Raw genomic sequence first — 21,666 nt, 5'->3', positions numbered from 1 at the left:
TCGCTCACCCTTGCCCCGTTCGCGTTGTATAAGAGCGTGCTCGCGATCCATTTTCCTGGCAACCGTGCCCGAGATTTCTCGCGGTTTTTCCACTTGGCCGCTAGATAAATTCTCTCGACCCGTAACCCCACTGGACCGCCGCGCGAATCCACCGAGAAATCGTCTGCGGTCTACGCTCGCGCGCGCACTCGCTCGGAGGCGTTTGAGCGCGACAGCTTCCGGGGATGCTGGTTTTATGGCGAGTTTTCGTGCATAGTGATACGTACTATCTGCCTGGTTAGAAACGCGCTCCAGCTTTTTGCCGTTGATCTTCTACCAGCATCTATTTCTCGTTGATTACATTTTTAATTTGCCTGGTACGCGCGAGTCCGAGAAACGCAACAACGAACGATCTAAGCGACGACGAATTAGAGAAAACGTGACGCAACGCGATGCGTTAAGTTGAGTGGCGCGAAATGTTCGCAACTATAGCTTTAGAAATCGATCAAAGTTGACAGCCGGCGAGGAAAGGAGCGAGATGCGATCGTAACGCGTTTGCCTAAGGTTCACGAAGCGAAGTTTAAAAACGATGACTATAAGTGAAACCGAACCGAAGCAAACTGAAGTGTGTTTATACGTGGTCAGAGTATATTCAGTCCGGCGTCGGACAAATGTGCGAACTCAATACGAAGTATTTTTAGCGTGGCTCGCTTCGAAAACCCTTGGGTACCGACCGTACGACTTGTGATTTTGGAGTAACTCGTTTCGCTTGGTTTTCCAGGTGTTTTCTTGCTTCCAGATCGATTCCAGTTTTATCTGACTTCAGAAAAATTTAACGTCTCGACGTCTTCGAACAAACAACTATGCTTTCTCTACGTTATCGGAGCGTCTGCGGAACCGCTCAAACCGAAGCGGACCGTTATCTTCGCGTCCTGTTACATTCTATCCGTTAGAACAAATAAACGATTATCCTGAAACGTCGAAACTTCGTTGAGCGCACGCGATTCCCCGGAACGATTCGTACAACTGGCCACAGAGCTGCAGCCTATAGCCGGAAGCGCGGCGAGATCCACGAGGAACACGATAATCCATAGAAGAGACAGACTCACCTTGTTGTGCGGCAGCTGTGTAGGCACGTATAGCGGAGGATCCAATCCGGGACTCGTCACCGCGTGACGGCCGATAATCCTGTCCGCCGGTTTCGCGTCGTATCCTTCCGGCTGGCCGATGTGGAAGCCCTTGCTCTTCACCCAGAACCGGAACTTGCTGTTCTCCGCACTGTTCACTTCCTCACCTCTCAGTGTTCGCAATATACGAGCGTACTTTTTGATCGTGATGGTCTTAGTTTTCGCCAAATCTCCGTACGTTTTGATCACCCACGGTTGATACGCGTTGAACATTCCGTCGTTTTGGAATTTCTTGGGTAGACCGGCGTTCTCCGGTTGACCCTTTTGCATCCCGTAACCAGCGCCGTTCACGCCAGCCGGCATTCCAGGGAACGGCATGGGTACGCCGTTCTTCGAGTCCATCGCGTTGCCAGCGTTCCCGTTGCCGACGTAGCCGCCGTTCAAGCCGGCGGACGTGCTCAAAGAGCCACCGGTCATGTTGGAAATGTCCAGGTACGACACGGACGAGCTCTTGCCTAGGTTGGTGGCATTTCCGACGAACGTCGCCATCGACGAGGACATGTACGGGATCGGAGTGGGCATGCTGAGACCACCGGCGCACAGGCCAGCGGTTGGACTCGCGGCCATACTCAATCCGGCTACCGATGCGTACGTCGACACGTCGGACATGTTCGACGAGGTCTGCCAGCTATTGGACAACACGCTGTTGTTGGACACCGCGTCTGACGTGGACACGGATGCCGAGGATGTCTTGGTTTGGGCGTTGGACCTCGACACGGAACCGCCTCGGCTCTTGGACGAGGGACTGGTTTCCGGTGACGAGGACGACGAGCCCTTGGTCGCGTTGGTCGATGTGCCACGTGACTTCTTGGTCGGTGGCTCGTCCCGTGACATAGAGTTGAGATTACCATGGGACGGGCTGTTGTTGTTCTCGGATCTTGAACGCTTGCTGGACGAGCCAGTGGACGAGGATTGGCCCGACGGGGTCGGCGAATTGTTCACCGGCACTCTGCGACGGAGTCCCATTGTCGCGCTGGCCATTATTCCTGCGTATATTTAGTGCGACCGCTAGCCGGTTTCCCTGCTCACGATCGATTTCACACTGTCACTAGTTCACCGGCCGCGTCGTCGTCGATCACCGAAACCGTCAGCCGCCAGCATTATCGTTCGTACGCGGGTACACGCGCCGACAGACGGACGGAGACACAGACAGCAGCCACGTACACAGAGAGACGATACACGAGGCCGAGCGAGCGACAGGGGGTGGTCGTGTGCTGGCTGTTGTATATCGACGTTCACGATGTCCACTGGCGACGGTCCAGTCGTTGTCGTCGCTTCCGGGATGTTGCCCGCGGGAAAATCGACCCGTTTGTCCTCGTCTAGGAATCTTGCCTGCAAAAGAAAAAGAATAGCGGCACGTGTGACAAGTGGAATTAGCTATGCACGATTAAGCGGCGGAAACGTTTTAACGAGGCCGGCCCGCTAATGGACTGCCGACCAAGTAGGTGGAAACCTACCGGCGTGGCGGCCACGGTAATACGCGCTGCTGAAATTCACCTACAGAAATTGGTTTCGCCTGTTCACGTTGCCGGCGATGCCTTTCTCTTTCTCTCGAGAGAAAAACTTTTTTCGCCTAAAATTAGCTTTTCGACCACAGGCTGACGACCGCGATCGGAATGATCGGTATCGGCGTAGATTTCAGCGACCACGTGGATGATTACGAGATTCCGGCTAGCTTTTCTCGAACCGATCGTAACTTTGGAAAACGAAATCGTCTCGATCCGCTTATTCGTCCATTAAACTCGACTACAGTAGTCTACGTTTTCAGTCATTAGTTGACAATTTTCGTTGAAGTTGACTGACATTTTTTCGTCCAATTATTTTCTTCCATTTGCTCCTGCTACCCTTTTACGGCAAAGCGTGGACTCGCGACACAATTGTTTCGTACAACGGCGACAAACGGGTGGACGTGGCAAAAAGATTAATATTAAAACAGAGTTGCATTAATACTAACAAATTGTATTAATATTAAATCGACCTTGCAGCCTTTTCTAGACTAAAAATTAAAGGAATATCTGCCGTCTGCTGATTGTATCAAAATAATTCAACGTTATTGGATAAAGTGCGGTGTCATTTGCGAATTAATATTTAAAGCGTCCATTTAAAATATACGCATCGTGTGAAAAATAACAACTCACGTATTTTCAGAAACAGCTTTCAAAGTTGTAGAATGTATGGTCGCGATACATGAAATGTATTTAGATATCTCAGAAAGGACAAAGCAGTTAAGTTAACATCGCACGGCCCTGAATTAAACCGAAGCTTCTTATCGTTTTTCGTGTTTCTACATTGTCGCCTCAACGCATATGCTTTAGCGTCTAATCGATTTCACCTTACTGTACCGACCTCGCGGACTCGAAATTCTTAATTAACAAACGTGGTATTCATTTTGCAAGGAAAAACGTCGTTTTAATGAACTTAGGCCGCTTCGAGAGCTTGTCACCACGTCAGAATCCTTATCTCGTTCGAGAAGACTGTCAAAGGACTGGTGTCTCTTAGGATTAGCCTCGATGATGTGTGAAGAAAAGCTTTATGACCGCGGGCTACGTTTCCGTCTATCATTGTAGCGGGTAATGCGGCCTTTAAAACAGCGTTTCCTAGCAACAGTAAAAATTTCTTTCGCTATTATACGGTTCCTCCTTCTCGCGACTTTTTGGAACGTACCGTAGACCAAGAAACGTGTATGGAACAAAATTTCGAAAATTTAGAATCGTTAATCCTTTGGCTGTTTGCTGAAATAAAGACGGCGCGGTTAAAACGTTGTATTCTTGATAAAAGGACAAGGAAAATATGTTTCACACGTATGCAAATATTGCTTCAATAATTAATCCCCACGCGATAGTTATCGAAACACACCGGTTTTTAAATATTCAGTTTTCCTGAACGATAATTTTTACATAAAATTCTGATCTGTTCTACCGATATTTTCGCCACACGATAAGAGATACCTTGAGATAATTAAAAAAACTGTGTCTTTGCTGAGCACATATCACGCACTGGTCGGAAAAACAAAGAAACGACTGCACGATCGCGATCCGTTTCACACATACGTTTCAAGATATCCAACCAAAACTAAAATAAAAGGAAACAATCGAAAAAAAACAACGCAGGAACGTGTCGACGTTTTTTAAACGACTCTCGACGCTCGACGAAATCGATATAGAAACCAACGCTTCATCGTGGCGGTGTAACGAGCCGCGACGTTTCCGACACGCGAAAAACGACGTTCGTCCTCGAGAGGATCCCAAGACGCGAAAATGGTGATGGAAGCGCAAGAAGGGGGCAGGGATTGTATGGTAAGCCGGCGGCGGCTGTCATTCGGCTACGACCACGAAGCTACGAATTCGCACGTCAGCCGACTATTCGGACTCGTGCATGCGCGCCACTAATGGATTTTCGTAAGACAGGTGTTAGAACGGCGGCGCGACATAAATGGTATGCAATTAGACACGAGCGCGACTCGGACGGCGGCGCAGCGAATTAGGAAACCGGTTATTTAACCAGCCACCGATTTCCTTTGAGTATCGCGATCGCCTCGCCACGCTGACGTCTTGTCATTGACTATTGATACTAGCGATATACGTGCCGAATTTTTTTGAAAATCATCACCGACGATTTTTTAGCTCGCCTGCACATTGAGAAAATCTAGTCGACTGATCGAAGAAGTTGAAATATCGTACATATTGAAAGGCATCGATTCGAAAGAACGCAACGTGTTGGTTAATTATCGACTACGACGAAATCGAACGAGGAAAAGGAAGGAAGCCGACGGAAAAGCGTTCACGAAAATGGAGAAGCGAACTTTCAACATCCCCTCGTCGCGCTCACCCTTCGCCGTTACGCCCCATGATTCCAGCCCTATCTCAGATCAAACTAACCCCTGCGTCAGCCTGTTATGATCGAGACGAGACCCTCTTCGATCGGGCAATGGAATCATCGAACACGTTTCCAGTTAAATATTCTACCCTGCATGTAGCAATAGCCTTCTTAATGGCGTTTCTAAGAGACAGAGCAAGGTTTTCTAATTTTTAATTAAACTTTGAATATTCTTGCTTTCACGACGTACAGCATATAAAACGTCTCCTAATTCGCATGCGATACCGTTATCATTCTTAATGCAAATTTACGTGCCATTTAAATCGAATTTTTACGTCACAAAAGCGATGAACAAGCGAAAGTTAGTCTCAACTTCCTGGTAATCGCGAGGGAGGGAAGAACGTCTCTAGATCAGGGTTAAAGATTCGCCAAGCGAAAGAAGTTATTGGCGCAGACTGCTCGTATAATTGAACCAGATTTTGTTTTCGTAATTATCGCAAACCGGCGCGACAACCGTAACGAACGACAGGTATATAGAGATAGGCCGCGTCAGATAATCGCCAAGCAAACCCATCGGCGAACGCTAATTCAATAAGGTCGATCGCAGACCATACGCCGCGATAGCCTGAATCGTGTAATGAACTCGCCGCGATGTATCCACGCTCCTTCAGATAACAGAATTCAACAGAAACGAAGGAAGAGAGGGGAGAGAGAAAGGAAAAGAGAGAGAGAGTGCAAATTGGTTATCATAGGAGTTTGTGGAATTTATAAAAAAAGGTTCCGACAAAACCTATCTTTCTTTTTTTTTTATAGATCTTCTAATTTAAGGATTTACGTAAACCCCTTTTCTAAATCTGTTAATCGCAGACCAAATGACATAGGCGAAGTATATCACACGTTAGTACGCGTTAGCACACTTAGGTCATACGCTATTTATGCGTTGGATATCAAAGTCTACTTTTTATCAATTTGTCCTTGATAAGTTATGAGAAAGTAATCATCGGCCAGCGGTAAACTATCGAAAGTCGAGCTTCTAATAATTTCGGTAGCTATTTTGGAATACGGATTACGCGAACCGTCGTTTATTTTTGAATCTTTTACGCGATATTACGCAAGTCGAGTTACGCAGGCCAATTTTAATTTCTGACAAATCCAAAACCATTTTTTTACCGTCGATCTATCCGAATCGACAAAGACGTAGCCGAAGCAAGGTTAAACGGAAAAGTCAGGTGGAAAAATCGATTTCCAAGATCTCGACTGGGAATTACTATCCACGGGGAGCGATAACGAAGCTAGAGTCCAAGAAGGGAACCGATGGAACGAGGCCGATAGCCTCGCCGCGATATAACCGGGCTCCTTTAGGTGGCAGAAACGAGGTCTTTAGCGCGGCGCGGCGCGGCTGCTTAAGGCGGCGCACGGCTTACTGTAAATTATCTCCGGCGTCATTATCAAAGATTGCGCGCGCGACCAAGAATGAAAATCGAGGGAAAACCGCCGCCGGATGACGACGAGGCCTATTCTCCTACGCGACTCGTCGAAAAATTTCTTGCGTATTCTCTTTTTCTCAAGGACGCGTTTCTTTTTCCTTTTATCGTTATCGTCGATCCAACTTTTTATTATTACCACTACTATTATTATTATTGTTGTTGTTGTTGTAAAACCGCAAGGCTGAGTTACTTGGTGTAACTACACGAGCCTAGGAAACCCACGAACGCTAGCTGCACACAACCAATATGCCCAGCCTGTTAGTTAGCCGTTTGGGAATTGGTGCACTATTTTTGTTTTTCTAGTTATTTATTTATTCGAAAGTAAAACGAGAGACGAAACAGGACACGATGATAAGATTCATTTTAACCTACGATACGTTGCCATCTTGACGATAATTATTAGCTGTCTATTGATGTCATGTAACTTACGATGCAGGTGCATTCTGATTTACATTTTTAAACACTACATATTTTACATATTAACTGCTGTATCGTTTTACCTTATCACCGTGGCGTTACACTATGCTATTAGCTATAAAGTAATTCCTTTAGTTCTAACAGATATTACCTCGCATTTCTTGCGATTTTTCTTACGATGGGCGAAAATCCCGGTTGTAGTGGGCGAATTCTATTAATTCGTAAAATAATTCTTATAAATTATTGCGTTGCCGTTAAAACGGAGCCGCTGAAATTCTCACGAACTTGTGATGAACCGATCTGATAATTTCTAGCTCTTGGTATTTTACTTGTTGTTACTATGGAATCGAAGGGAAAGATAGGAACGGCGAAGGAATCTAGAAAATTGTTTCATACAACGTACAAAACGGCTGTTGGCCGATGAAACGTATTCGGAAGAGCTGAATTAATTAAACGAGGATCTAATTAATCATCGCGAGAGGTCAATAGCCGCATAAGCGAGAGAAATGGCTCGCGGTGAGTGGGATTAGAAGATTCTTTTGTTTTGGAAAGTAAATGCTTCGCTATCGTTGGAAAGCATTTTCGTTATTTTACCTTGGAATTAAATGACTCTCGTTTGAAGAATAATATGCTGCCGCCGCGCCGTGACTTTGCGATTTGCGAAATTTTGTTAGTCGCGAATTTCTCTTAACGATGACATTTCAATAAACGAAGAGTATGCCAAACTTTTGTATCAAACAGAGTGTCTATTTGCGAACGGTAGATCGTACTGTATTACTTTATATTATCTTTTCGCGATCGATGCTAATATCACAGCCGCGACATCGCTGTTTCTTCTGTCTTAATTGCAGGGTTTTTTATTCGTTGGAATAAAAACGGCGAATAAACATGCTTCCCGGTCCGAAGTTGTTCTTTAAAGATCAGAAACGCAAGCGTCTGCTTGACGAATATTTTCATAATCTGTGTTTCTTTTTTTAAGGATAAAACGCGAATCGGAGAAACCGGAACAATTCGGGAGAAAATGGATTCTTGATCGTATAGAATATATTTTCCCACACGTCAAAAACTTCAGGTTTGATAGGTTCGGAGATTTTGTGCAAAAATTACATTAGTTCCTCGATTTCTAGTTGTTTGCCATCGTATACGATCAAGTTTGTTGACAAAGATTGAGTATTCTATAAAAAGTGACGCGTCACAAAAAACGCATTTAACTCCTTAAAGAAATATCGAAGTCACTTCGAATTGCAAATATATACGACCTTTGTTGGCAGTCCTGTCGAGGAATGATTATCGTGGTTATTGTCGGCTGGGGTATCAATGAATCGAAATTAAGGAGAACAATGGCGGAGCGACGCAAGGGTAGAGCAACCTTGACACGGGACTCTTCTCCGCGATAATCAGATACTTCTAATCAGCGTGGCGGTTCGTCTTGCAGAGAACAGATCCTTGAAATTATCCGACGTGCCGCGGAATTCAACCGGAAACCGCGTACGAGATCGATCGGAGGAATGCGACGCGCACACTGCGAAAAATTGGAGCGGCCGAGAACGAACCGATACGCCGACACGCCGAGGACGTTAATCGCGCGACGGAATCGAGAAAATTGAAGGCGACACGTCACCTTTCACGCGAACGAGACTCGCACGTATCGCGACTCGCGCTGCGCCGCGCCGTTCTGCCGCGGTTTTCCCGATCGCCAAGCACGCAACGCCAAACCAACGATTTTTCTTATCGTTAGAATGCAACAAGTCTTTGGCAGGTAACGACTCTTTTTTCAACTTGCAGTTTATTCCCTGCCTCGAGATTTATCTTCACCAGAGCTATTAGACGTCGCAGCTAGTGTTCTAAAATGATCTTTGTAAAAAAAAAAGCCACTTTGATTCTCAGTGTGCTATCCACTTAAGAAAATCATCGTTCGTTGTTGTTTCAAGTTTAATTAAAAATATCGCCGATTTCTACCGAGACAAAAACTTAGCTACAGTTGGCCAAAAAATTCTTATACCGACGGCCTTGGCGAGTTTCGCGAATTTTCCAAGAATAAAGATACGTTCCGGTTTTCCGACTCGCCCTACTTCCGTCTGAACGCGTCCTCTCGTCAATTCGCCCTTGCAGCTGCGACTCAACAATCCCAAAGGCGTATTCGATTTTTCTACGAACCGCTACGTTCCCTATTCACTTTCTCGAAACCCTTAGATCTTTCATGACGATTTCAATTTTCTGCGAAAGCATCGCTAACACGACAATTTGTCACGACATGTTCGTTTTTAGTTTCCCTTTGCGGTAGGGTTTCCAATCTTAAAACACATAAACCCTTCCCCCTTCTCTCTCTCTCTCTCACACACACACACACACACACACACATGCATACACAATATACATATTCTCTTTCTAAACATTCCAATTCTAGTACGATAAATAAATTTTGTTCCCATTCGTAGGCAGTAACAAAGCGCAAGTGGCAACGACGTTTCAGAGTTAAATCCCAAACTGCTTCGAATTGTTGGGCAATTGCAACGAACAAGTTCAAAACGCAAGATTCCTGTTTCTGCGAAACTACTCGCCCTAATCCATCTCCCTTATCAGGATCACCACCCTGCCTTCGTTTCGGTTACGGAGCGAGGTAACGTTGCCGATTTTCCGCGAGACGGCTCGCTAAACGGAGCCTCTCGGCAATTTGCCGGCACGCCGCACAACTCGCCGGCCCCGAGAGCGCAATCGATTACCATGGTCGAAACTCGCGGCCACCCGATACCGGATACAATAACCCGGGCGCAATAGGAGCCGTGCGCGCTCCTTTAGGTGGCAGAAACCGGGTTGGTGTTCTCGGGAAGGCCACGACTCGGGCGTCCCGGCGACTTAAAGCGGCACACAAGTCACGTACCGGCATGGGACCACCAGTATTATGGCGCGTCCTCTACCCTCTCGGTCCACCTCCCAACACACTCTCTTACTCCCTCCGTCTCCCTCTTTCTGCTGTACCCTATGCCTTGGCTGGTTGCCTCTACGTCGACCTTCTCCCTCTGTCTTCGTCGCACCGGCGTATCCCGTCATATACATATTACGCGCGGCGTATAATGTGGGTGCCGCTTGCACAGCGAGGCGGCCCGGTGTCACGCTACGTGCTTCCTGCCCGCAGGCCATGGTGTGACAAAAGGCCTTATGTCCGCCCGCTCGTGGAACACTCGTGATCGCAATGTGTAATCAAGCTCGCATGGCCACTGTATTACCACGTACACCTCTACCGTGGCCCGCGGCCATCCGACCGCCTCTATATACAGGCGCGCGCACACGAGCCACACGCATCCAACAGAGCCACGCAAGCATGTACGCACGCACGCACGTACGCGAGTAACGCGCCGCTTTTGGCCGGCCGTTTCCCGCGCACGACGCAACCCGACTCTCCTCTCTCCTTTCCACGATCGGTTTCGCAAGCCAGACAGACCAACGCAGAGAGACAGAGAGAGAGAGAGAGAGAGAGAGAGAGCCCAGCGGCGCCCACTTTTCTGCTCGATTCGTCGTGCCATCGTGCACCGCTCGCAACCACCGGCCCTGTGCGCTCTTTCGGAAACCACCCCCTCTCTCTATCTCTCTGGGGGATTTTTTTTTTACCACGTCTTCTTGCTTCTTGATTTTCTCTCTCTTGTTTTCCTCTCGCTCTCTTTTCCTTCTGCTATCGGTGGGTAGTTTGGAATTCTAGACGGTAGACCGTGATTTAAGTTGGAACGTGGCTTGGAAGGAGGATTGCATCGAAGGTGAATCGAGGATGCCACAGGATGTTACATTTTGACTCGTCTCGGGGATGAAATTTGCCAAGATCGCGAACTAGGTGCGATCCAAAATTGTTCCTCCAAAACGCATGGAACTGAAATATTTCTATGATTATCCCAGGATTCCTAGCGCGTGTAAAATGTGAAAATAGTTTGCGAACATGTCTCTAGTATACGCGAAACTGCCAGTTGTCCGAGATAACCGCCAAATCTCAGATGATATAAACGACACTCTGATTGTAGAAAGTCCATTAACCCATTCATCGAACCATATCGAACGATCGTTCCCGCGTCTACCTGTGGAAAATCGAAAGAGCCAATTTCTGTCTGTTTTAACGCGAATTGGGAGAGCGCAAAACGGACCGGGGCGGAAAGTTAAGAGCGGAAAAGGGCAATCCTGGCGGTCGAGCCCAGGTCCCCCGGTATACGTTGCACTTTTGGCAGTTTCCGACCGGTGTCGGGATGCAGTCTGCCGCGAGTAACGTGTTTACCTAGACTATTGATCGAAGGGGGCGAGAGATCCGTGTTCAGGCAGGGGTGTGCGGCTTCTGGAAAACCAGGACCACGGGAATAAAAGATGGAGAATTTTTGCCGAGTTTCCACCTTGTCGAAGATAGGTGGAGAAACAGAGAGATAGGTTACGGATATTCAAGAGCCAACGGGATAGCTGTGAGCAGCGTATCCATGCGTCAGGAAACTTTCCAGACCTCGACTCGACAACTCGACGAGGACGCTCTTTGCGCCGCGCTTTGATACTTTTCCCGGCCCGATTGGAATTTTTTCGCCACTCGATTCCATGTTTCTCCTCTTTTCCTCGGTTTTATTTCCCACGTGATTCCGCGAGTATAAACTGCACGCCATTCGATATTTCTTCGAAGATAATTACACGACTTTGATAGTCGAAGCGTTCGAAGCATCGAAACTCACCAACCTTCCCATGCGACAATCGAATCGGATTTTTGATAATTTCCAGTCGACTAAATCTTCCTATCGCAGTACGTATCGGCGCTATCTTTTCGAATAAATGGAATGGGCTGTAACTGATTTTTTTTTTTTTAGAATCTACGTGGCTTTTTCGGTATATATTTCACGTTATACGAAGTTTACAGTAGGTTTAATACCAAAGGATTTCGACGTCTCCTTTTCGCGACGCAATTTGTCTCGGTGCAACACTTTCTAACTTAGGACGTGGTCCCAATTTAGATCAAATCAAATGATACTCCATTACATTTTGACGGAATTGCAAATCGCGAAGAAATATAAAACTCAAATTAATCGCCACGATCGACCACCTTCAACACATTCGTGACAACAACGTAAAACGAGGACAAAGACGTCTCGACGAATCTTGGATCGATCGCAAATTCGATAACGAAAGAAAGAATCGTAACACCTTACCGAAAAACAAGGGATAAAACACCTGCTCTACGGCGCTCGATGTAATTTCCACACGATGTAACTTTCCGAACTTTGTCAATTTGAAAAAAAAAAGGAAGATAGAAAAGAATCCAATATCACCACTAAGATAATCACCTATTCGATCCTCGGTTCATCGCAAATGATGCCGCGCCGATTTCGGACGATTCGTGTACACTTTCGTTCGAATCACACTTTTTTGTTTATCAATTGCACAGTGTCGACGTTTAAAATCAAATTAAAAATCGTTCGATCCGCGAAACACCATTCGAATCGATCTCTTTTTTCTCAATCACGATTTCTGATCGCTTCCGTTCGATGTTCCATCGTTACGTATCACCGGGCACGGCGGTTCAAATGTCTGTAACGGCACGGAGCGCGGCGCAGAAAAGCGAAAGACCGTGGGGCAGCAATTTCTGCGCCGGTCGGAATCTAATCCGCCGCGAACAGCCGCCTTTCGTGATACCCGTTACACACACCGTGGAGAAAACGTCGAACGCTTCGGTGTCCCGAGCGGCAGTAAGTTGAATTCCCAAACGGGCGGGTGTGGCGACCGTCCCGCAACGGGCACCGAAACGGATGCCGCTATCTCCTCCGACACACCGACGCGACTCCCGGCGTTTCTCTCTCCCTCCCTCTTTCCACCACCGATTCCCAACTTCTCTTCAACTTTTCTCCGTCGACAAGCCTTTCGCGATTTTTCTACCTTCCACCGTTACTTCTTTTTTTCCACCTATCTCGTCTTTCTTCTTACACCATGGGAGGAGAAATCGTTAGGAAGGCGACCTTTTTCACCAGAGACTCTCTGATTCGACGTACGAAAACGCGTGGCATTTCAAAAGAGACGCCGTTTTCTTCGGATCGATCGATGTAATGAAAAACATTTTACAAGATAATTCGCACAAAATTCCTTTACACCGAGAAAATCGTAATACGGATGGCTCGTTCGATCGATTTCGCTGAATGGATCGCCGAAGATCGGCACGCGAAACACGTCGAAACACCGCTGTCACAGGATTTCACGAACGTGACGGACGATTTTCAGAGAAAAGGAAAAATAATCTCGTCGAATCGGCATTCCGGTAAAATTCCTGGCGAAACGCGGCTCGTCCAAAATCGACTGACGGATCTGCTCATGGTTCGACACGGCGCGGCGGTTCGACTCGTGAAAGCGTGACACACGCGCGACAGCGTGCCATCGGTGGCCGATCGAACGACACTTTCCTCGTGACACTTTTTTTTTCCAGCACGGGAAACACGACGGTGGCCAAATATATCGGGTCGTGAACGGAACGGCGCGACGGGACGCGTTCGCGTGGCGTGTTGTCACGCGCGACGGGTGAAGCACGGCGATCGCGTGCGAACGCTCGAAAGAAACTCGAGCACGTCGCCGTTCGGCGACGATGACGGGGCGACGGATGAAAGAAAGGCGACGCGGAGCAAGGGAAGGATCGACGGGCGACCGTTCATCTCCATATTCATGGGGGGACGACGTCGAAGCGCGACGATTCCGTGAGCTTTAACGAGCCGTAAAACGTAGCGAAAAGAAAAGAAAAAAAAAAAAAGCGCAGGCGTGCCGCGTCCAACACACTTACGAATTATCGCCGCCTTTTCGAATTGCGAAGTTATCGGCGGCACCGGTCGTCACGCAGCTCCGACACGGTGAAAAGAAAAAAAAAAAAAAAGGAAAGAGGCAGACGGCTCACAGACACATCAGGGACACTCACGCGCTCACTGTTTGCATTGGTTGTCGTCGTCGTCGTTATCGTGGACGGTGTCGTTGCGGCTGTCGTGGTCGCGACGATCTAGAGACTGGCCGATATATACTCGCGAGACTGGCGGTATGCTGGCGAAAAGGAAGAGAAAGAAAGAGAAGAGAAGAAAAAAAGCAAAGAGAAAAAGAACGTTGCTCGAGCGCGCGGAAGTAAAAAAAAAAAAGAAAAAAAACACGGCACGGATCGGAGAGTCGAAGACGAGGAGCAAAAAAAAGAAGCGGGACTCGCAGAACACTTGACTGGCCGCGCGGTTACGAACACACAACACACTATATCACCGACCTGCACGAGAGCACGGTAGCCAGCGGAGTTCTCCTGGATCCTCACGTATCCAGCGTGACGATCCGTGCGTGCCGCGTGTCCACGTTCCGAAAGTGTCACCTCCCTCTCCAGTCGGTCGGCTTCAGACGTGTGCACCGGCGAAGATCCGTGAAAGGAGGAAGAAGAGGCGAGAGATCGGCCAAGCCAGTCGTGGTTGGACGATGTCGGTGGCGCGCACTTCTCTTTCTCTCTCTGGTATCCTCGCACTCACGATCCTCCGTCTTTCTTTCCTCTTGCGATTCTCTCTTTCCCCCTTTTGCCGTCTTTTTCTCGTTTCTTTTTTTACCGTGTGTCTATAGCTGCGCCTCGGTTCATCGGTTGTTTTCCACGTCTTTGACGTTTTCCCTTCTTCCTGTCTCGCCTCTACTTTCGAGGGTTTTCTTCGTTTTCTTTTTTCCCTTGGTTGCGTTCCCTCTCGAAAACCACCAGCTAGCCGCGTGCACGTTCGACGTAGCGCGGCGGCAAAGAGCCGAGTATAGGAAGAGACCAGCACGACGTGTCCGCGCGAGACGGAAAGGAAAAGGAAAGCGCGCGCGCGTCCCGTGAAAGAAAGAGGAAGAAGGAGGAGAGTAGGAGCAGATGCCGAAGGAAGAGGCGGCTCGGGGTGCGGAGGAGGAAAACCGAGCGACGGTGGCGGCGGCGGCAGACTCGGTTGACTCGGTGGCCGAGCGGTATCTCACCCGCGAAAAGCGTCCCGCGATCAGGTGACAGCGGGAGTACACACCGGCGCTACTCAGGAGCGAGAAAGAGGGACGGAGCAGCCGTGTGCGCGCGGAACACGAGAGGAGTCGAGCGAACGAGACGGAACGAATGGCCCGCTCTCGCTGCCAACGGAGACAGAAGCCTGGTGTCGGCGGTGGAGGGGCTGCTTGTGGGACGGCGGGAGGTTAAACACGCCGAACGCCAGCCAACCGACAGAGAGGAAAGTGGGAGCGAGCAGGAGGGAGAGAACGATAGTCGGCGCTCGTGCGTTTCGAGTGTGACTGACAGCGAAAAAAGAAAGAAGATCGTCGGGAGACTGGCGGCGAAGGAGGAAAAACGGCAGAGAGGAAGAAGAGAGGAGAAGAAAGAGAGGAAAAAGGAAACCGGGGAGGAAACCGATGGAGAAAAAGAAGACGACCGGTAGACGGAACCCGGGGAGAAGTTGGAAAAGGGGGACGAAGATGCTATCGTCCCGCCGGGAAGAACAAAGAGAAATAACGCGCGTGTAACGAAGACGAGGGCGTAAAGGAGCGAGGGTGAGACGAGAGACGAGAAACGGATATAGAGGCGGCGTATAGCGGCGGGGTACGCGATGCGCGACTCGCCGGGGTGGAAGAGCGTGCGCGCGCGCGCGCGCACGTTTCTCTCGAAGGGGGAAGTCGAGGGAGAGAAGGGCTCCCTGATCGCTTCTGAGTGCAAACGGTTCGGCGTGCGGTGGGACACTGGCAGGCGGGCGGCTGGCTGAAACTGCTGTGGATAGCGGGTGGCGAGCGGTGCGATACTCTACCTACGGGACGGGACGGGCCGAAAGCCGGGCCGGGACCCCCATCCACCTATACGAAACGCACACAGCCGTTCGTTCGTTCGTTCGTCGGTCGGGTCTCCCCTCGCACACACAAAGAGAGCGAGAGACCCGACGGACGCGCCACGCAGAGAGCGCGCCGGCACACAGCCGCGTTCTCACACTAACGGTGAGTCAGGCAGGCGAGCACAGGCGGCTGCCAGGCAGACAGGCAGGCAGGCAGGCAAGGCAGGCAGGCAGGCAGGCAGGCAGGCAGGCAGGCAGAGGCAGGCAGGCAGAGGCAGGCGGGCAAGCAAGGCAGCCACGGCACGTTACTACGCCAACGGCACTGCCTTCCCTCGGCTCGATTCGGTCTCGCTCGGGCGGCCGCGTTAGTCCGACTTTCCCGTCTTCGTCGACCGCCACGCTCTGTCCTCGTTGTCCTCGACTAACTCGTTCTTCGTTGCTCGTTCGTTCCCTCGTTCTCTCTGGCGCTCCGTTCCGTGCCGCTACTCTCCCTCTGCCTCTCCGCTGCCACCTCATCCCCGATCTCCTCGTCGTCATTCTCCTCCCCCTTCCTCACGCTTCAGCCGATGCTCTCTTCCGCAAGCGCGCACGATCCTGCCTCTCTTTTTCTCCACGCTTCTTCTCCTTCTCTCGGATTCTCGCCTTTCGTCCTTGTCTATTAAGCGATCCCTCGGTCTGATCGTTCCTCTCGGATCGTGTGCACCGCTCCCTCGTTCTCTTTCTCCAAGCGTCGGCTTCTCTTTGTCGTTTCATCCTCGTCTATCCTCCGCTTCTCTCCCTCTCTCTTGCTCTTCCTCCGTCTGTCGCGTTCTCTTTCCGACCCCACGATCGTTCCTCGTCACGCCGTTCTCGCGCCGTCCTCTTCGTTTTCCCGCTGTCCTCCTCCGACCTAGTCGGCGTTCTCTGTTCTCTCTTTTGGAGAGCGTGTGCGCGCGCGCGCGCGCGCGCCCACACTCGAGCGGTAGCATATCGTAGGTCCGCCTGCCTACCGGAGCTTTTCAGACACCGATGAACGTGCTGGAGGCCCGAAAGCACGCGAGAGAAAGAGAGAGGAAACGAGGGAGAGAAAAAAAGAGCGAAAAAAAAGAGGCTGCGAACGAGAAGAGGCGAGCCGAGTGGAGAAAGAGAGGGACGAAGAGAGATAAAGGGAGACGTGACCGCGGGGATGTAACGGGTGTGTATGGAACGGCGACACGACGACGACGATGACTACGACGACGACGACGATGACGACGACGACGATGACGACGACGACGACGACGACCACGACGACGACCACGACGACGACCACGACGTCGACCGACCGACCGACCGACCGACCGCCTTGTTCACGAATTTTTCGCCGCCCAGCCGGCTGGGATGAGTTTCGGGAAGCCGGCAGCCGAGGTGGAAATTGCTTCCAGAGAAATTGGATTTCACGATAATGGCGCGAATCGGTTCCAGAGATTTCCAGGAAACCAAAACGCCGGGAAAGGAGCGGGAAGCGGTGGTCCCGCTTCGATTCGTCCCGTATTGCCGGGCGACTGTAAATTTCTCGATACACGCGACAGAACCCGTACTACGTGAACTTCGCTGTTCCCGTTTCGGCTTTCTGGGGATCTCCGACAACTGTCGCGACTGCCGCCACAGGAATTACGTTCCTCTTCGAATTTTTCGTCACCTTTTTAACTCCACAAAGACGGAATTTCACAAAAGATATCGTAATTCATTACTTTAATCTGAAATCTATGGATAAGCAATTGTAGGATAACGTTTTTCGCAATATCAGTGCCACTTAACGTTTTAATTTCTGGGAATGTCAAGTTGAAAATCTCGTCACATGTACTAAAATTCATTTGCGAATTGCAATTTCAGCGGATTTCTTTCTCTCGGGCTTAAAAATGGATCATTTAACGAGGATTGACATGAATTTTTAAGACTATACGTGGCTGTGTATTTCCCGGTAAATACAAGACCCTTATACGGTTCGACGTTCGCTCGTTTAAGCAGATTTACGTAATATCTTCGTCACTACTAATTGGCTGGCCCTTCAAAGCGCAGCCAGTCACTGCTAGTTACTATCGCAAACAGAATTAGTGTGATTCGCGTTTGCGGATCTTTCCCTGAAACCTTCGTCCGACTACAAAACTAACGGAGCTTGCGGTTGAGTTCCAACTGGGACCATTCTTACTTCGTGGCGACTATCCTTTCGGTGTCAATGGTCAAACGTGGATATCTACTTAACTACATTGCTTTACTTTCGAAAAGACTAAGAAATTGAAAATACATTTCGACGTGAAATCAAAACACCTGGTGATATTTCGAAGATCGAACTCGTATCTAGCGACGAAACTAAGCGAAGGTTCAAGCACGAGCAGAAACATGCTCGCAATCGAATATGACGAGTCAAAGAGACTGAAGCATTAATAAAATTCAAACCAGTTTAGCACAGTATATTTAACAGCAACTACACAGCTGTCATTTAAAAAACATCTACCCACCGTGCAAAACGAGCTAACCAAGAATCTCATTTCGAAAGGTTTCATCGTCTCGAGGAATCTACAAAAAGAAATCAGGCTGAGTTCGCTGGAGAAACTTTCTTTCGCGTTTGAAAGTCAGCTGCCGGGATCCAAGAGGCGACTCGTCATCGTCGCTATTTACCATACCGGTGTAATTCGCTGGAATCGGAGGAATAGCAACGGTCTTTAGGAGGAAAAATCGTCCGTGCAGATACGAGGAACAAGCCGAGGCTATTGGCCGTTCGAGGGGTTAGCCGTCGGCGTCGGTGACAGGAAACGGAGGAGATCGGCCGGCGCGAGACGCGCGCGGGTGCCTGTCCGCTTTCGTCGTCGCGGCGCTTCCGATCGGGGGCAAGGCGGTCTCAGCTATTCCAACAAAGTATTCCGCACACAGAGAGCCGCGGGCGCAGTCGCCGAGTCTGCGAAGTTGCCTTAATCTCGATCCGCCTGTCTTCCCTTTCTCTGTCCTTCTCGCTCGGTCTCGCCACCCGTTCCCGTCGTCACTGTGAACGACAGACTTTGAGGGTGACTTTGAACGAGATAGAGAGTTCGAGAAACGAGAAAACGAACCGTGGAACGGAGAAGGACCGGCCGTAATCCGGGTAAAGAAAGAACCGCTACCGAGAGAGGTAGAAAGGAAGGGAAACGAAAGGCGACATCGCGCGGATGGTAGAAGCTAGGATGAAAGAGGAAAGACAGACGGGCAGAGGGAAACGACAGAATACCTGAGCACAAAGGCGTGCTCGACATGGCGAAATACAGGCGATCCACGGTCCACGGACGGCCGCGTACAGCATAGAGAAACTATGGACCCGCATCACGCCGACAACCGCCGCGCTATGCCATCGTCCCCGTTCGTTTCACGCTCGACGCATCGCTTCGCAACTCCAGCACACGGCACTCGGCCGGCGAACGTTCGAGCGGCATTCGTTTCGGGTTACGCTGTGATTGTCGCCTATGAAAGAGGCCGGATCTTCGTCCGCGAGAACGAGGGTTGCGTGCGGGGGACGAAAGAGAAGTCGGGCCGGGAGATGGAACGCAGTGGGAGGGCGGTACCCCCTTAACACCGGGCACGAGGCAAAAAGGGGTCCAGCTGCGCTGCATCCTTGTTCGGGCTGCTCCGAAGGGAGTTCGGGGATTATTAAAATGCTGCAGAGGGGTGGGGAACCTCGTTCGTTCTACTGTTACCGGGGCTACGTAGCCACGAAACCGGTAAAATCTTCCTCGTCGCTCCTATGGGTTTCGTCGCTTTCCATCTTTCTTTCTCTTTATCGCGTCCCCCTGCCTCTCCATTTGGCTTTGCTTCTCTGCCTCTCTGCTTCTCTTTCGACCGGCTGATTCGGTATTCAAGTTCGAGTCGTGGTGCACAGGCCGCTGCATAAAATGTCGTCTCCCCTCCCTCTACAATGATACCAATCAAGCCGGCCGCCATCGAGCCTACCAATCAGGGAAGCTTTGACGCGCAGCGACAACGTTTTTTGGGGTTAATTCCAGGGAAACGGCTGGCTGACGACGCGACCCTGAGATCGATTGCCGTTCTACGAGACGATAGGAAACGCGCTACTGTGTAAGATGGAAGATTGTCTAGCGTTCGAAGGAAACTGGATCGATGTATAGTTTCGAGGACGATGACCGAGAGACTCGAAACATTTTCGTTGGATGATCGTCCAGAAGGCTGTCATGGTAAACTTCTGTACGCGTTTCAAGATATCGGAACTGAACGTGCGTAGACACGAAAGCTAAGTCTTTGGAAACAGAGATCACCGAACCGATTTGTAACCTACGTGTGACGCGGCCGTCAGACAAGGTGAAGCCTAATTATGCGCGATCCCCGTCGTCACTTAACGATCTAAACAAGGGAACCTGACCACCCTTCGACACCTTGTACCTTCTTGACCACCTTGCCTCTCACCGACACAAAGAATCCATAAAGCCACGTGCACTATGTCCCTCCGGGTCTAGTTACCTGCGAGGCTTAAGGATCCGAATACTACGAATAAACTCCGTTTATGGTGGGCCCATTGTCAAACGACGAACGTTAAATGAAGGTATCAGAGATGGACTCCGTACCATCGAGCCTCTACGGAAAAATATTTTGCTTGGGGCGTCTTTCTTGCCTCCTACGCAGAAGCTGTTCTATTTTAATCTCTTCTCGGGACTATTTGTCGTTAAGTGCTCGAAAATCGTCACAGGTAAAAGTCAAACGGAATATTTAACGTTACGATGAATATATTCTGTCTGGTTGCTTATTTTCTACTGGAATAACGTCTCTAAATATAGTTGCACGTGTAAGGTCGTGAATTTTGTTACGATAATTCAATGTTTTATAAATGAAAGCCAGTTATGTTCGGTTGAACGTAGGTAAGAGTGCTATTAATAGCACTTGTTTCGCGGCATAATTTAAAAGCAGCGAAATTAAATCGATAGCGCAGAGAAAATCCTTTCTTTCGTCGAAAGTTCTGATTTTTAAACGATTACCGTGGACGTGCTAAATCCACGTCGTTGGTGTCGTGCTTCGCGAAACAGAGGGTATTGTACTTTGCAAAACTGAAGGAACACACTTACCCTGTTAGATAAATGTTGTTTTCCTTCGAGTAATGTTTCCAACTCCTGAAATCCTTTCGCCTCGTCGGTGGTCCTTGAAGAGTAATGACCGCTTCGCTGTCGAAAAATAACAGCGTCTATTAGCACACGCTAAATGAAATGATCGATAAATCATCCTGCTAAGGTACGAACAAACTTTCACACTCTTTGCAATTTTCCAATTTTTCGGCGTGTCTCGTCGTTAAAACGTCGATATTGAATAAAACTAGCAACTATTCGACGAATAAAAGTACGACAGAGAGCCGCCACTACACCGTTGAAGAACCTTGCGACATTAATCGTCGATATCTCGTTATAGGTACCTTAACTTATCTTTCGGCTCAATTCACGATCGACATCGAACAAGCGATAAACACGAAAAACGATCACAACCGTAAAATAACAGAAGCAAGGACGCGTGATCAACGAGCTGCTGTTTCTCTTCACTCTCCTGTCTCTCACCTTCGCAGCGTGGAACAGCTTACTTGCGGCCTAGGCGCGCATAATCGCACGGAAACGTTCCGCAAACAGCACCGTCCCGGGGTCCATAGATTCCCGCCGAGTTTGTCCCGGATATCGTGCAGCCCAGTCGCGGGAAGGGATCGCCGGCAACGTCCCGTCACTAATTACATTCTCCTCGCGCAATCACGGCCGCGTGTACACTTACGCCCGTCCCGTTCCGTCTCCCTGGCTCGTGTCCAATTGCCCCGTCGGATCAGAAGCTCCTTCTTGGCTGGCCCCACCGAGTTCTCCTCCGTTCTTTCTCCGTACGCCACTATCTTCCTTCTCGTTCGCTAGCTGCCTGCCTGTCTGTCTCTGACTGCTTGCCTGCCTGTCCGCTTGCTTTCGTCTCGTTCGAGATACCTGGGATTCTGAAACACCTTGCCCTCGATGTGCGCCGAAGTATTCC

The 21,666-nt window shown here is 49.5% G+C and overlaps 1 protein-coding gene across 10 annotated transcripts in view; it reads right to left on the bottom strand.

Moving 5' to 3' along the window:
- LOC122570054 overlaps positions 1–21,350 on the bottom strand; it is a 71,764-nt gene extending 50,414 nt beyond the window's left edge. Inside the window, exons 1-4 of one of the 10 annotated variants that reach the window (XM_043731890.1) lie at positions 4,115–5,587; positions 3,831–3,898; positions 2,624–3,763; positions 1,089–2,498 (exon numbers count right to left, since the gene is read on the bottom strand). In XM_043731890.1, the coding sequence (XP_043587825.1) occupies positions 1,089–2,147 (1,059 nt within the window). In that variant the 5' untranslated portion in view covers positions 2,148–2,498; positions 2,624–3,763; positions 3,831–3,898; positions 4,115–5,587. The other 9 variants (XM_043731892.1, XM_043731889.1, XM_043731886.1 and 6 more) reach the window with 9 other exon arrangements.
- Between the last annotated feature and the right edge of the window lie 316 nt (positions 21,351–21,666).

This window comes from Bombus pyrosoma, linkage group LG8, assembly GCF_014825855.1.
Source record: "Bombus pyrosoma isolate SC7728 linkage group LG8, ASM1482585v1, whole genome shotgun sequence".
NCBI lineage: Eukaryota > Metazoa > Arthropoda > Insecta > Hymenoptera > Apidae > Bombus > Bombus pyrosoma.
The sequence above is the reverse complement of the archived record's forward strand: the minus strand, read 5'-3'. Positions and strand labels throughout refer to the sequence as shown.